The sequence below is a fragment of the Panthera leo genome, chromosome B2 (genome assembly GCF_018350215.1).
Source record: "Panthera leo isolate Ple1 chromosome B2, P.leo_Ple1_pat1.1, whole genome shotgun sequence".
Taxonomy (NCBI): domain Eukaryota; kingdom Metazoa; phylum Chordata; class Mammalia; order Carnivora; family Felidae; genus Panthera; species Panthera leo.
In genome coordinates this window covers 1,938,602-1,953,464 of record NC_056683.1, presented here as the reverse complement: position 1 = coordinate 1,953,464, position 14,863 = coordinate 1,938,602, and the positions used below count along the sequence as shown (strand labels likewise).

The following is a 14,863-nucleotide window of genomic DNA, read 5'->3' as shown; positions in this document are numbered from 1 at the left end:
CGACCTGGGGCTGGATCCTATGACCCGCACCAAGATCAAGAGTCAGACACTTAACTGGCTGAGCGCCCCCCTCCCAGGTGCCCCACTTATTGTCGGTTGTTCTGGAATCAGCTCCTATGTGGCACATTCCCAACATTTTTACCTCACGTCTAATGCCACTTGTATTTGTGTCTTGGGGGGGGGGGGGGTGTCGGGGTGTCATTATTTCCCTGTCACCACAACTCCCTCTTCTACTTTCCCATTTCCCCCTGGCCTTGTATCTGTTCTCAGCTTAACTTCTCCTTTAGCACTAGCTTCTCCCTCCTCTGCTATGTACAAGTGCATCACCGTAAAGCACTCGACCAGCTCATGAGCACTCAGTTGTGTGGACGGCAGACCCTGAAGTGTTAGAATGGTAGGCTCCCTGGCGAAGTGGACACAGCGATGGGGGATGTTCAATGTACAGCAGAAGGTGTGCAGGCCGGGCCCCCCACAAAAGGCGCTCGTCAAGGCTGTCAGGTCTCACGCGGGACTCCTGTCTCCTCCCAGCTCACGGTCGCGTGGGTAGCAGTCCTCACCTGTGGGAGCTTGTGGGGCGGCACCAGCCCCCTGCGTTCCCCTTGTGACGAGAGCAGACCACGCGTGCCTCGCGCAGGGGCTCATCTCAGTGACCGGCTGTTGCCTCATTCTGTACCGTGTGGAGGAGGCACGTCCCCGTCTGGAGGGAGGGAGGGCAGGGAGATGCTTGGTCGCAGACCGTGCCTCCACTCCTTTGAGGCTCAGGGCCTGATGCTGTATCTTGGGAGGTTCCTCCTCACACTCCTTTATATTCTTGGTGTTCCTGCACAGACCTCACAGTTACGATGGTAATGGGAATTCTGTCCTTAGCAAAACTTCACATTACCACAGATGACCCTTTTTTTTTCCTTGATCTCACGGTGGTTCAATCATTTTCCTAGTCATTTAGTTAAAATTTAAGTCCTTGTTGCTACCTCAGTTTTCTCAGAACATGTGCCTGTGGAGTCCTCTCCTCACTTGGTCCCTTACTGCGGATTCTAATTGGTTCCTGATCCTGTTGAAGCCAGAGTCTTCTGTTCTTAATTTACTCTTATGAAAAGAATTGTATAGGAAGTAAAACTTACAGGATTTTCAATGTAACTGATGGTGTGGGTTGAACTGTGTCCCCCTGAAAGATCTGCGTCCCTAACTGTAGGTACCTATCAGTGTGGTCTGATTTTGAAAGACACTCTGTGGGTATAAGCAAGTGAAGATGAGGTTGTACAGGATCTGGGAGGGCCCCAGGGCTGGTGACTGGTGTCCTTATAATGTGAAGGCAGAGATCAGAACAAGGGACCTCCCAGCCAGAGAACCCTCTGGACTGCTGCCGACCCCCACAGCCCAGGAGAGAGGCAAGGATGGTCCTTGTCTTGGCACCACTGGTCTAGAGTGTGGAAGCCACCACCCTTCACAACTGGACCCCTGTCCTTACCACAGTGAAGACCCCAAGAGGCTGTCCTTTGTCGATTTCCCAGAATGGCCACTTCTGAGTCTGGCTCAGAGGAGAGAGAGTTCCTCTATGGGAACTCAGCTCAGAAGGTTACAGACTTCCATCTGATAAGTAGTGACAGCCTCGGGCTGCTCCCCTGTCCCATCATTAACTCTGACCTGGCCCTGGGGAGCCCACATTCCCTCCAGACCCTTGCTTTCCCTTCGGCTTCTGCCCACACACTTCTCTGTCTTTACCATTTTGCATCCCTCCCCATCAGTCAGCTTAATGATTCTTGTTATCTTCTCTGATCATTTCTCACGAGTCCTGCTCTGCTTCCCATTTTCTTCCCTATAAAGGGTTCCATGTAATTGTCATCTTCAGACAGCTCTTCATGTCTGGAAGTCTCACAAACTCCTCTGCCTGATCCCTTCTTCATATTGGAGGAAGTTCTCTTCACTCTCTGAGAATACTATTGTCCATGTAGAATTTTCTCTAAATTTGCTTTGCCTTGTTAGACATTCTCTCCAGCTAACTGACGTTTCTTATTATCTTCCCATGCCGTGCCACACTTCGTAGGACTGGCTGTGATGGCACTTCTGGGGCACCTGATGATTATTTTAATTTGAAAATCCTATTCCCTCTGGATATTGAATTGAGGGGGAAAATGCAGATGATGACATTTATATTCTTATTTTAGCTGAAGAAGCTGTAAGTAAAGATGGATTGTTTAATGCAAAGCAAGGAACTTTTGAAGAAATACAGCAAGGTGCTGAGGCCTCAGGAGCACCCAACAGGTGAGTGTCCATGTTAAGTGGAACTGATCCTGCAGCTGTAAGAACAAACTGGAATGACCAGAGAACCTAGTTGGTCAAAGCTGCTTCCCTGGAAGAATACAGGAAGAGAACTACTCTCACTTCAGGAATGGTAGGAGGCCCCGGGCCAGGAAGGGGACCGGTCAGTATCCTCATTATACAGAACCTTCGGTGGGTACACAGTTGCCCCCAGGAATCCTATCCTGACTCTGTTTACCCTGCCTGGCCACCTTTCCCTGGGTTCCCTTCTGTCTTGGTGGAGCCACAGAGAAGAAAAGCCAGAAAAGGAAGAGAATTCAGACAAGAGTGAGGGCTATCATGGCAGTGCAGAAACGAAGAGCACTGGGAGAGTCCTGAACAAGAACTACCAGGAAAGTAGCTGATGAAGCGGAAATTAAAGATAGTAGTAGGTACTTAATAAGCCTTGGTTGTGGAGGAAAGGGTTAAGGGAAGGGAGGGAGATGTAGCACAGATACTCCTAAAGCAGACAGGGAAGGACCCGATCAAAGGCAGGGGGTTGGATTTGGGTGAGGCCATTGGCTCCGAGATGAGCACAGAGGAGGAAGAAAGCATCATGGGACAATTAGCTTGAAGCCTGGGGTGGGGGGACACTTGCTCATCTCAGGGAAATGGGGCTAAATCTTAGTGAAAATGGAAATGTCTTCAAGCTTAAGAGAAGTGAAATTTTTCATAAAGCTTTTGAGGTCCGAACCAAGCTCTACCAGAAACGTTTTGTGACCATTCTAACTGCAAAATAGGAATATATTGTGCCTGTCAGACATTTAACTTCAGTGAACAGAAACTGACTCAGCATCTCCCCACCACTACCTCTGCCCAGCCACACTTACACACTTTCTTTCCCACTTTTTCCCCCACTACTAACTCTCCTTTCCTCCTTCTACCATTTAGGGCCATAATGTGTACCCATTATCAGTATTTGTTTGTAAAAAATATGCACTTTGATGTGAGTGTTTTAAACTACTTAAATAGTATTGTGAATATTCTGTCACTCAGCATAACTTTTTAGGAGTTATCTGCACACATCTACTCCTTTACCTACAGCTGCCACATACTATCTGTAACGTACATCTATGGCCTGTCAGCTTCCCCAGAGATGGTCACCCAGCTGCTTCCAGGTCCCCATCAGCAGGACACTGCTGCACGGAACAGCCTCTAACGTGCCCCCTGTGCGAGAACTTCTTTGGGACAAACACCTAGGAACAGAATTCCGAGTCGTAGCGTGTGTTTTACTAAAGTTAGCTCAGTATTGCTGACTTGACTTCTGGGAAGAACACCCCACCTGTACTCGGCTCAGTAGAGGGTTCACACCCTTCCAGCATTTGTCATTACTCAGTTCTCACACTGAAGGATCCAGGCTCTTGGTCTCTTGTTCTACCTTCCTTAGTGTGCTGGTTTCTGACCGAGGACCATGATGGTCCCTGCAACTCGAGCACAGAAAGGAGGTAGGAGGGCATCTTTACCCTTGTTTGTTCCTGGCACCACGAAAGGAGAGGTCTCCCCCCCCCCCGCCCTCCCCCGTTCCTCACGGGCAGAAATGGACTTCTGTGACCACCTCTGGCTATAAGAGAGGCTGGGGACGGGGGGTACCAAGGAAAGGGGAATGGGATTACTATGCCTGGCTGAGACCAATTCATGCCTTTACCTGGACGCACTGCTGCCCCCAGAACAGGGTCTCTGACTGGCTAAAGGGAAGAGGGCAAGGGGCATTGGCAGGAAAGTCCCCGACTCTGCCACTGTCATGAAGCAGATAATTAGGGAAGCTTTCTCTGGGTGTCACAGGTCAAGGTGAACTAGACAGAGGTATGCATCAAGAACTTGGTTTGGAGAATCCAGGATGAACTGATAGGAGAGGTCAAGAGAGTTTGGTTGACAAGACCATTTTCCAGGCACATCTTTAGAAGTTTCCAACTTAGATATTTTTTTCTTCCACTCATTCAGGAAGCATTTTATCACTTGTATTCAGAGGCCTGTGTGACAGAGACCCCCACCTGCAGTGGATCATGTGAGGGCACAGCGGAGCAGACAGAACCACAGTGCAGCGGGACATGTGCCTGTGCTGTGGGTATGGAGAGGCACCCGGCCGAGACCTGGGATGCTGGAGGAGGCGTCCCAGAGCACTGACCTCTGAAACAAGACTCGGGCACCAGGCAGGAATTTGCTAGATGCAGAGGAGATGGAGAGGAAGCAGACAGGGAAGTGAATGTGCCTGTGCCCAGACAGGGTTGGAGAAGACTGGGAGGAGTTACAGGAGCCATGGAAGGCAGACCGTCTCAATGAGCAGGTTTCTGCCTGAGAAATGGTCCTCTTTGGAGTAGGAAACAAGGCTCTGTTTGCGGATACCAAGATGTGGAGTGTGGGGAAAGGGGATAAAGGGGCAAGAGGGAAGGAGCGTCAGTGTCCCTCGTGGGATATCTGCGGCCCTGCTCGCTCTGGGGTGTGGATTGAGAAGAACCAGCCAGGGTCTCCACTGGGTGAAGTTTTGCTGGTCTGGGGCTAGAGGAGGGACATCGCAGCAGGGGGTTGATGATCCCGGCCCGAGAGGGGCTGCTGTGATGGATCATGAGGTCCACAAGTAGGGAGGGAAGGGAGGAGTTGGTGAGATGGGAGGGCAGCGATTGAGCATGACAACAGGGCCCAGGAGGGTCCCTGCAGTTGAGAGTATTTGGGAACCCTAGGATGGGTGGTGTGTTGAATGGGCCAGACAAGCACACTGGAGACACCTCGGATGATAAAGGCTTTAAGGCAATGAGTCAATACATGTAGTGTGAATTCTATTCCCTTCACTGCTTTTTGCCCTTCAGTCTTTTAGAACTAGACTGTTTAATGTCCTGTTGGTTTCATCTTGGTAACTTTAGCTCGCTTCCTTGTAACCCTATAAAAATCAGTTCAAAGACAGGAAGTTTGAGTTTCTCCCCAGAGTAGAGTGTCCACCAGGTGAATGTAGATCCTTCCGTGTTCAGAAATCCTGAGAGGTGTGAAGGAGCCCAGTAAATAACCTCCTTCCTGGTCCAGGTTTAGAGTCAACTGATAGAGCTACCGGAGTAAAAAGATTCTGGAAAACCTCAGCCTCGTTACTGACGGAAGCTCAACTGGACAGGGAAGCCCTGAAGCAGAGGACTCAGCCCATCTCCCCCGGTAGAGGCTGGGGTGATTCAACTTGGGCCCAAAGGAACATGGGATGTTTGCCACTCGCTCCTGAAGATGGGGGAGGCACTGCCCTCAGCTGCCCAGTTCCTTGTTTCAGACTCAACAGCTACTGGGAGGGAGGCCCCCAGTGTTAGGTCTGGCCGAAGTCCTAGGAGTGAGAAGGGGGTAGTCTTTGCAGAAGAATACTTAGGTGTCACCAGATTCATGATGTCATGGTGAGGAAGACTAAGGATTTTTGTAATATGGTAATTTTTTCATTTCCAGAGATTGTGTGCCCCAGCCACCTGGTACCTCTGTCTGTACTGACAGGACAGTTGTACATATGAACACCCTGAAGGACCGTCACCCAGGTGACTTGTGGGCCCGAATGCACATCTCCTCCTTGGAATATGCTGCAGGAGACATTACCCGAAAAGGGAGAAAAAAGGACAAAGCTCGAGTGAGTGAACTGCTCCAAGGCCTTGCATTTTCTGGTGACTCAGATGTAGAAGAAGAGAACAAGCCTGAGGCCCACCCTGCTCCAAAAAGGCTAAAGATATCAAACGTCCCAGAGAAGAATTGGACCAAAAGAGACCTTAAACCCAACTTTCCAAGCTGGTCAGCACTGGATTCTGGACTTTTGAATCTCAAAAGTGAAAAGTTGAACCCAGTAGAACTCTTTGAATTATTTTTTGATGACGAAACATTCAGCTTGATTGTCAATGAAACCAATAATTATGCATCTCAGAAAAATGTCAACTTAGAAGTCACAGTTCAGGAAATAAGGTGTCTGTTTGGGATCTTGCTTTTGAGTGGATTTGTGAGGCGTCCCAGAAGGGGAATGTATTGGGAAATCTCTGATACCGATCAGAACCTAGTCAAGGATGCAATTAGAAGGGACAGATTTGAATTGATTTTCTCATACCTACATTTTGCAGATAACAACCACCTAGATCAAAAAGATAAGTTTACAAAGTTGAGGCCTCTCATAAAGCAAATGAATAGAAATTTCCTCCTCTATGCTCCCCTTGAAGAACACTATTATTTTGATAAGACAATGTGTGAATGCTTTGATAGTGACCAATTCCTGAATGGGAAACCTATTAGAATTGGCTATAAAATTTGGTGTGGCACAACCACACAGGGTTATCTGGTTTGGTTTGAGCCCCATCAAGAAGAATCATCTGTGATGGTGGATAAGGATCTTAACCTTGGTTTAGGTGGAAATCTAGTGATGCATTTTGCTGATGTCCTTTTAGAGAGAGGCCAATATCCCTATCACCTGTGTTTTGATAGCTTCTTTACAAGTGTCAAATTGGTGTCAGCCTTGAAGAAGAAAGGAGTGAGGGCAACAGGAACAATTCGTGAGAACAGGACTGAAAAATGTCCCCTTATGAATGTAGAACATATGAAAAAAATGAAGAAGGGGTATTTCGATTTCCAAGTCGAAGAAAATGAGGAGATAATTTTGTGTCGTTGGCATGGAGATGGCATCATCAGTCTGTGCTCCAATGCCGTAGGCATAGAACCGGCCAGTGAGCTAAGTTGTGCCGATGATGAGGAGATCCATCAGATAGCTCAACCGTCTATAGTGAAATTGTATGATGAATGCAAGGAAGGTGTAGCTAAAATGGATGAAATCATTTCCAAATACAGGGTGAGAATAAGAAGCAAAAAATGGTACTCAATTTTAGTGAGCTACATAATTGACGTAGCCATGAACAATGCATGGCAGCTACACAGAGCCTGTAACCCAGATACCTCTCTAGACCTCTTGGATTTTCGGAGATATGTTGCACATTTCTACTTGGAGAACAATGCTAATCTATCAGATTAAGGCAGATAAAATGAGCATAATGCTAGTATTAACAAGATAAAATCACAGGTATATATCAGATTGTACCCTTCCAAAGCAAACCTGATGTAATGAAATTAACATTTTAAAAAGTCGTATCTATGACCTATGTAAAGTTTCAAAGAAGTAATTTAAAAAATTGTATTGACTGAGTGCTACACCTTTTTCTATGACTAATTTTGGTGTGAAACATGTGGGAAATAACTTGGATTAATTTGTGCATTGAAAGGAGGAAATTGTGTCTCTTTAATTCTTTGTGGAGGTTTTATTTGTTTTTGTTTTTTTTTAATTCAGGCAATGCCATAATAACCAAAGACTGATGCTGAATCTACAATTGAAAAATTAAGGCGGGGCTCATGATGTACAGATGATCTTAAAACCTTAGGTGATAAGAGGCTGAAGACCTCAGCTTTACTATAAAACTGGATCAGATGGTGCATAGGAGAGAAGGGCCAGGCAAGCATGCTGAAGAAGAGTGCTACAGAGGAAAAACGAAGTGAAGCAGTGCCTTTGAAAACTGAGAAAAATGATGAAATATGAAGCAAATCAGGTAACGACAGCACCATCAGGAAAAGAAGTTAGGAGTAAAGCTGACATAAAGACCCTGTTAAAATCAGTTGAGGAAAACATATGTGCCAATAAACTGGACAACTTAGAAGAAATGGACAAATTCCTAGAAACCTAGCCTCCCAAAGCAAAAGAATAGAAAATTTTAACAGACCATTCACCAGAAATGAAATTGAATAAGTAATCAAAAAACTCCCAGAAAACAAAAGTCCAGGGCCACACAGCTTCACAGGAAAGTTCTTCACAGGAAAATTCTACCAGACATTTAAAGAAGAATTAATACCCACTCTTCCCAAAATATTCCAAAAATAGAATAGGAAGAAAACTTCCAAATTAATTTTATGAGGCCAGCATTACCCTGATGCCAAAACCAGATAAAGACACCACCAACAACAAAAAAAAAACAACAACAAAAAACTAAGGGCCAATATCTGATGAACACAGACACAAAAATCCTCAAGAAAATATTAGCAAACTGAATCCAACAGATTTTAAAAAATCATACACTACTATCAAGCAGGATTAATTCCCAGGATGCAAGTGTGGTTAAGTATTCACAAAACAATGTGATACATCACATTAATAAAAGAAAGGATAAAAACAAGGTGACTGTTTCAATAGATGTAGACAAAGCATTTGACAAAGTACATTGATTCATGATAACCCTCTGCAAAGCAGGTCTAGAGGGAATATATCTCAGCATAATTAAGGCCTTATACGAAAAATCCATAGCCAACATAATGTCAAAAACAGAGCTTTTCTCCTCAGATCCAGGAGCAAGACAAGGAGGTCTGCTATCACCCCTTTTATTCAAAATAGCACTGAGAAGTCCTAGCCAGAACAACTAGATGACATAAATAAGAGGTATCCATGGTATCCATATTGGTAAGGAATTAGTAAAACACTCACTGTTTGCACAGGACATGACACTATATATAGAAAACCCTAAAGACTCCACCAAAACCTACTAGAACTGATAATATGTAAGGAAGCAATATACAAAAATCAATACACAGAAATCTACTGCATTTCTATACACTTACAATGAGCCAGCAGAAAGAAATAGTCCTATTTACAGTTGCACCAAAAATAGTACGTAGGTAACAAATTTAACCAAGGAAGTGAACTACCTGTACTCTGCAAATTATAGAACATTGATGAAAGAAATTGAAGACTACACAAATGGAAGATATTCCATGCTCATGGGTTGGAAGAACAAATACTGTTAAAACATCTATAAATATCCAAAGCAATCTATAGATTTCATGCAATCCTTACCAAGATATGAATAGCATTTTCCAGAACTAGAAAAAAAACCCTAAGATTTTCTAAATAAAAGACCTCAAATAGCTAAAGCAATCTAAGGAATCTACTCCTGAAATCACTGTTGTGATATACGCTAAGTTGGATGTAAATTTTTTACAAATTAAAAAAATTAAATTTTATTTTGGGGATGCCTGGCTGGCTTAGGTTGATAGAGCATATTGCTCTTGATCTTGGAGCTGTGAGTTCAAGCCCCGTGTTGGGTGTAGACGTTACTTAAATATTTTTAAAGGTTTTCTTTTCATTTTATTATTTTACAGTGAGAGTGTGCATGAAAGAAGGGCAGAGGGAGAGAGAGAATCTCAAGCAGGCTCCACACTTAGTGCAGAACCCAATGTGGGACTTGATCCCACAACCGTGGAGTCCTAACCTGAGCCTAAATCAAGAGTAGGGTACTTGGGGTGCCTGGGTGGCTCAGTCAGTTGAGCATCTGACTTCGGCTCAGGTCATGATCTCATGGTTTGTGAGTTCAGGCCCCGCATCTGGCTCTGCTGACAGCTCAGAGCCTGGAGCCTGCTTTGGATTCTGTGTCTCCCTCTCTCTCTGCCCCTCCCCCACATGTGCTCTGTCTCTGCCTCTCAAAAATAAAATTAAAAAAAAAATTTTTTTAAAAGATTAGGGTACTCAACCAGCTGAGCCACCCAGGTGCCCTATGATTTTATTTTAAAGTAACCTCTACACCCAATGTGGAGCTCAAACTCACAATCAAGAGCCATATACTCTACCAACTGAGCCAGCCAGGTGCCCCTGGAGGACCATACACAAAAATAAACTCAAAAAAGGATTAAAGACCTAAACGTGAGACCTAAAACCCTAAAAATCTTCAAGGAGCACACAGGCAGTAATTTCTCGGACACTGACCATAGCAGCATTGTTCTCCAGAGCAAGGGAAATAAAAGCAAAAACAAACTATTGGGACTACATCAAAATTAAAAGCTTCAGCACAGCAAAGAAAACAAAACTTAAAGGCAACCTACTAAATTGGAGAAGATACTTGCAAATGACCTATCCAAAATATATAAAGAACTTCTACAACTCAAGACCAACAAAACAAATACTCTAATAAGCAGAAGACCAAAAACACCATGAAACAGAAACAGAAGGCATGAACAGGCATTTCTCCAAAAAAGACATCGAGATGGTCAACAGTCACATGAAAAGAGGCTCAATGTCACTCACCATCAGGGAAATGCAAATCAAAACTACAATGGGGTATCACCTAACATCTTTCAAAATGGTTAAAATTAACACAAAAAATAAGCGTCCTTGCCGAAGTGGAGAAAAAAGAACCCTCTTGCGCTGTTGCTGGGAATGCAAGTTGGTGCAGCCATTATGAAAAACAAGCACGGTGGTTCCTCAAAATATTAAAAACAGAATTGCCCTATGATTCAAGGATTGCACTATGGGGTATTTACCCCCCAAATACAAGAACACTAACTCAAAGGGATAGGTGTTAAAATACAGATTGTTACAAGAAGAAAGGACACTATATAATCATAATCACCAAAACAGAGAAGCTAGTAACAAACATAAAGGAAGTAGCCATAGTAATATACTAATAGGGGACTTTATTACTCCCTATACACTAATGGATCATCCAAACAGAACATCAAGGAAAAAGTGGCTTTGAACAACACATTGGATCAGATGGATCTAACAAATACATTTACAACATTCCATCCTAAAACAGCAGAATGCACTTATTCTCAAGTGCACACAGAACACTATTCGAAATAGATCACAAATTTCAACAAATTCAAATAGAGCAAAGTCATACTATGCATTTCCTGCACCCCCATCACAATGCTGAGGAACTAGAAATCAACCATGAAAAAAATCTGGAAAGAACACCTATAAAAGAAGGTTAAATAACATGCTACTAAACAATGAATGGGTCACACAAGCAATCATGGAGGAAATTTTTTTTTAAAGCATGGAAACAAATGAAAATGAAAACATTTAGGACAAAAATCTTTGAAATGCACAAGCAGTTTGTTTATAGCAATACAAGCCTACAACAAAAAGTAAAATCTCAAAAACCATTTAACCTTACACCTAAGGGAGCCAGAAGAAGAAAAAAAAAAAAAAAAAAGCCAATTCCAACATCAGTAGAAGCAAGGTAAGAAAGATTACAGCAGGGGCACCTAGGTGGCTCAGTGGGCTAGGTATCCAACTCGATCTCAGCTCAGGGACTGATCGCAGGGTTGTGAGTTCAGGCCCTGTATTGGGCTCTGCACTGAACATGAAGACTACTTAATAAAAAAAAATTAAAACTATAAAAAAAAACCCAAAACAGATCAATGAAACCAGGAGATGGTTTCTTTGAAATGATCAACAAAAATCGATAAATCTTAAACCAGACTCCTAAAATGACTCAAACACAATCGGAAAAAAGATAGCTGACACCCGATACCACAGTAATACAAAGGATTAAGAGAATATGATGAAAAATTACATGCCAAGTTGGACAACCTAGAAGAAATGCATGAACTCCTAAAAACATGTAACATCCCAAAGCTGTATCAAGAAGAAATAGAAAATTTGAACAGAATGATTACAGACTCAAATTTCATTGCTGGTAATCAGCTCCCAAGAAAAAAAAGTCAAGGACCTCATGGTTTCACAGGTGAATTCTATCAAACATTTAAAGAAGCGTTAACATCTACTCTTCCAAACAATTGCAAAAAAAAAAAAAAAAAGGAAGGAAAGATTTCAAATTCATTCTATGAGGCCAGCATTACCCAGATACCAAAACCAGACAAAGACACCACTAACCAAAAAAGAAAAACTACAGGCCAGTATCTCAGATGAGCACAGACACAAAAATCTTCAAAATACTAGCAAATTTGATTCCAAGAATATATTTTAGAAAGTATGCATCACAATGAACTGGGATTTATCCCTCAGATGCAAATGTGGTTTGACATTTGCAAATCAACATGCTACCTCACATCAACAAGACAAAGGGTAAAAACCATATGACCCATTTCAATAGATGAAGAAGCATTTGGCAAAGTACGACATCCATAGTGTAAACCCTCAACAAAGAAGGTTTAGAGGGAACATCCCTCAACATAATAGAGGCTAGATATGAAAAAGCCACAGCTAACATCAAACTCAACGGTGGGGGCCGGGGGGGGGGGGGGGGGGAGCTTTTCCCCTCAGATCAGAAACAAGACAAAGATGCCCACTCTCACCACTTTTTTCACCATAGCATTCAAAGTCCTAGCGGCAGCAATCAGACCAGAAAAAGAAATAAAAGGCATCCAAATTGGTAAGGAAAAAGGAAAACTTTCACTATCTGCAGATGACATGACACTACATGGAGTAAATCCTAAAGATACCACCAGAAAACTAGAACTGATAAATGAATTCAGTAAGGTTGCAGAAAACAAAATCAATACACTTATAATGAAGTAGCAGAAGGAAATTAAAACAACCCTATTTACAATTATACCAAAACAATCAAATACCTGGGAACAAACTTAACCAAGGAGGTAAAAGGGCTGTACTTTGAAAACTGTAAGAACACTGGTGAAATAAACTGGCAATGACACAGTCAGTCCATGCTCCCCAGAAGCCTGGGCAGCTCAGTTAAGCACCACCTCAGGTCATGATCTCATGGTTTGTGGGTTGGAGCCCCACATCTGGCACTGGACTGACAGCTGGGATCCTGGATCCTGCTTCTGATCCTGTGTCTCCCTCCCTCTCTGCCCCTCCCCTGCTTGCACACACGTGTTCTCTCAAAAATAAATAAAACATGAACGCTCCTGGAGCCAGAGAACAATTACTCTTAAAAGATCTATATTACTCAGTGCACTTTACCGACTTAATGCAACCACTATGAAAACACCAACAGCATTTTTCACAGAACCAGAACAAATAATCCTAAAATTTGTATAGGAACCACAGAAGACCCCATATAGCCAAAACGTTGAAAAAACAAACCTGGAGGTGTCACGATCCCAGATTTCAAGCTATTCTCCCTAACTGTACTAATTGAAACAGTATGGTGCCGGCACAAAAACAGATATAGGAAGCACTGGAACAGAACAGAGATCCAAAAAAAAATCCAAGATTATATGGTCAATTAAACTTCGACAAAGGAGGCAAAAATATACAATGGAAAAAAATCCTCACAAATGGTGTTGGGACTGGACAGCTCCATGCAAAAGAATAAAACCAGACGACCTTTGTTCACCACAGATGAAAATATGCCCCCAAGACAAATTAAGGACGTAAATATATGATCTGAAACCATAAGAATCCTAGGTTAAGAGCATAGGCAGTAATTTCTCAACCTTGGTGGCAGCAAAATATTTCTCGATGTGTCTCCCGAGACAAGGGAAACTAAAGCAGAAATAAACTACTGGGAGCACGTGGAGATAAAAGGCTCCTGTGCAGCAAAGGAACCATCTAAGAGACGAAACAATGAATGGAAGAGATTTACAAACGACATATCCCCTAAAGGGTCAGTACCCAAAACACAAAGCGGGAAGCATGGGTGCGTAGGCATAATAAAGTACACTTTTACCATCATCGTTTAATTGAAGGAGATCACATACCGAAGTGCGTGATAAAGGAGGTGTGTTCTATAAAGCAGGGAGGACGCCCGAGCGCAGTGACGACACACATGTACGTCTGGTAGGTACACAGCATACACACACACACAGAATATTGCACCGTGTAAACATACGCCGCCACATGTAAGTAGCAGCACTCACAGACATGGGCCGGGACACCCTCGAGGAAAACCTCAGGCGGCAGACGCGAACGGCAAGCGCGCCGGCACGTGCGCGGGGAGCCGCTCGTCACTCTCGGTCATGCGCGAGTCCGGCCGGCGATGTCGTCCCCGGCAGCGACCACGGGACACGACCTCGACGCCAGCCCACCGGGAGCAGCCCGCAACGCGCGCCCTCCGCTCTAGGAGGGCCGTAGGGACGAAAGTCCGGCCCGGCCGCCTGAGGGGATTAGCGCTCCTCCCAGACGCGGCTCGGAGCCCAGGGAGGCACCGCGTCACGCCGACGCGGCCCGCGGGCGCGCACCCTAGCGCTCTGTGCCATCACAGACGACTCACGTGCCGAGGCCCGCGCTCACCCGGCCGCGGCGGGGCTACCACCGAGGCTCCGGAGCCGGGCAGGCGAGGCCGCGCGGACCCCCTTCCGGCGCACGCCCGGCCACTTCCGCTGCCTCTCTAGGCTGCTCGGAGGCTGTGTCCGCTCTTTGGCCTCCTCGCGGGCGGCCGGTGGGGGAGTAAGAAGTGCCCCGCTCCCCACTCCCCCAAAGCGGACCTCCCGTAGGAAACCAGGCTGGCCCTAGCCTTCCAGTTCCCGGCCCCATCCCACTTCTCACCTGCCGCCTTGCCTCCTGAGATGCGCCCTCCCGCCTCCGCCCCCCAGCCTTTCCACAGCGGCACAGAGACGTGAGGAGCTCGTCCGCGGGCACACAGCCGCAGAGTAACTAACACCTGCGCTGTGCTGACAAACTAGCGTACTTCTCTGCGCCTGCCGCCGGACCCCAGCGCCCCCCAGTCCCGCCCCTGCCCCGCCCGCCCCCTCCCAGCCCCCACCTATCTTCTCCCCGTCCCCTACCTGCCGCTCGCCGGCCGTCGGACCTGTCCCCACGCTCAGCGCCGTGTTCTCCCGTGCGCGCGAAGGCCGTGGGCTCCGGACGCTGCGAGTCTCCCAGCAA

At 45.2% G+C, this 14,863-nt stretch overlaps 1 protein-coding gene and 1 long non-coding RNA gene across 6 annotated transcripts in view; one reads left to right on the top strand and one right to left on the bottom strand.

Annotated features, from left to right (window-relative positions):
• The window catches only part of PGBD1 (piggyBac transposable element derived 1), a 30,378-nt gene extending 22,402 nt beyond the window's left edge, over window positions 1-7,976 (top strand). For 3 of the 4 annotated variants that reach the window (XM_042937520.1, XM_042937521.1, XM_042937522.1), the window contains exons 4-5: window positions 2,166-2,262; window positions 5,713-7,515. In XM_042937520.1, coding sequence (XP_042793454.1) covers window positions 2,166-2,262; window positions 5,713-7,264 — 1,649 coding nt within the window. In that variant the 3' untranslated portion in view covers window positions 7,265-7,515. Of the gene's footprint in view, window positions 1-2,165; window positions 2,263-5,712; window positions 7,516-7,576 lie in introns of those variants that run through there. The other variant, XM_042937523.1, reaches the window with a different exon arrangement.
• LOC122219458 overlaps window positions 1-14,863 on the bottom strand; it is a 35,146-nt gene extending 20,283 nt beyond the window's left edge. Inside the window, exon 1 of one of the 2 annotated variants that reach the window (XR_006202374.1) lies at window positions 14,764-14,863. This is a non-coding gene — a long non-coding RNA (uncharacterized LOC122219458). Of the gene's footprint in view, window positions 1-13,896; window positions 14,265-14,763 lie in introns of those variants that run through there. The other variant, XR_006202376.1, reaches the window with a different exon arrangement.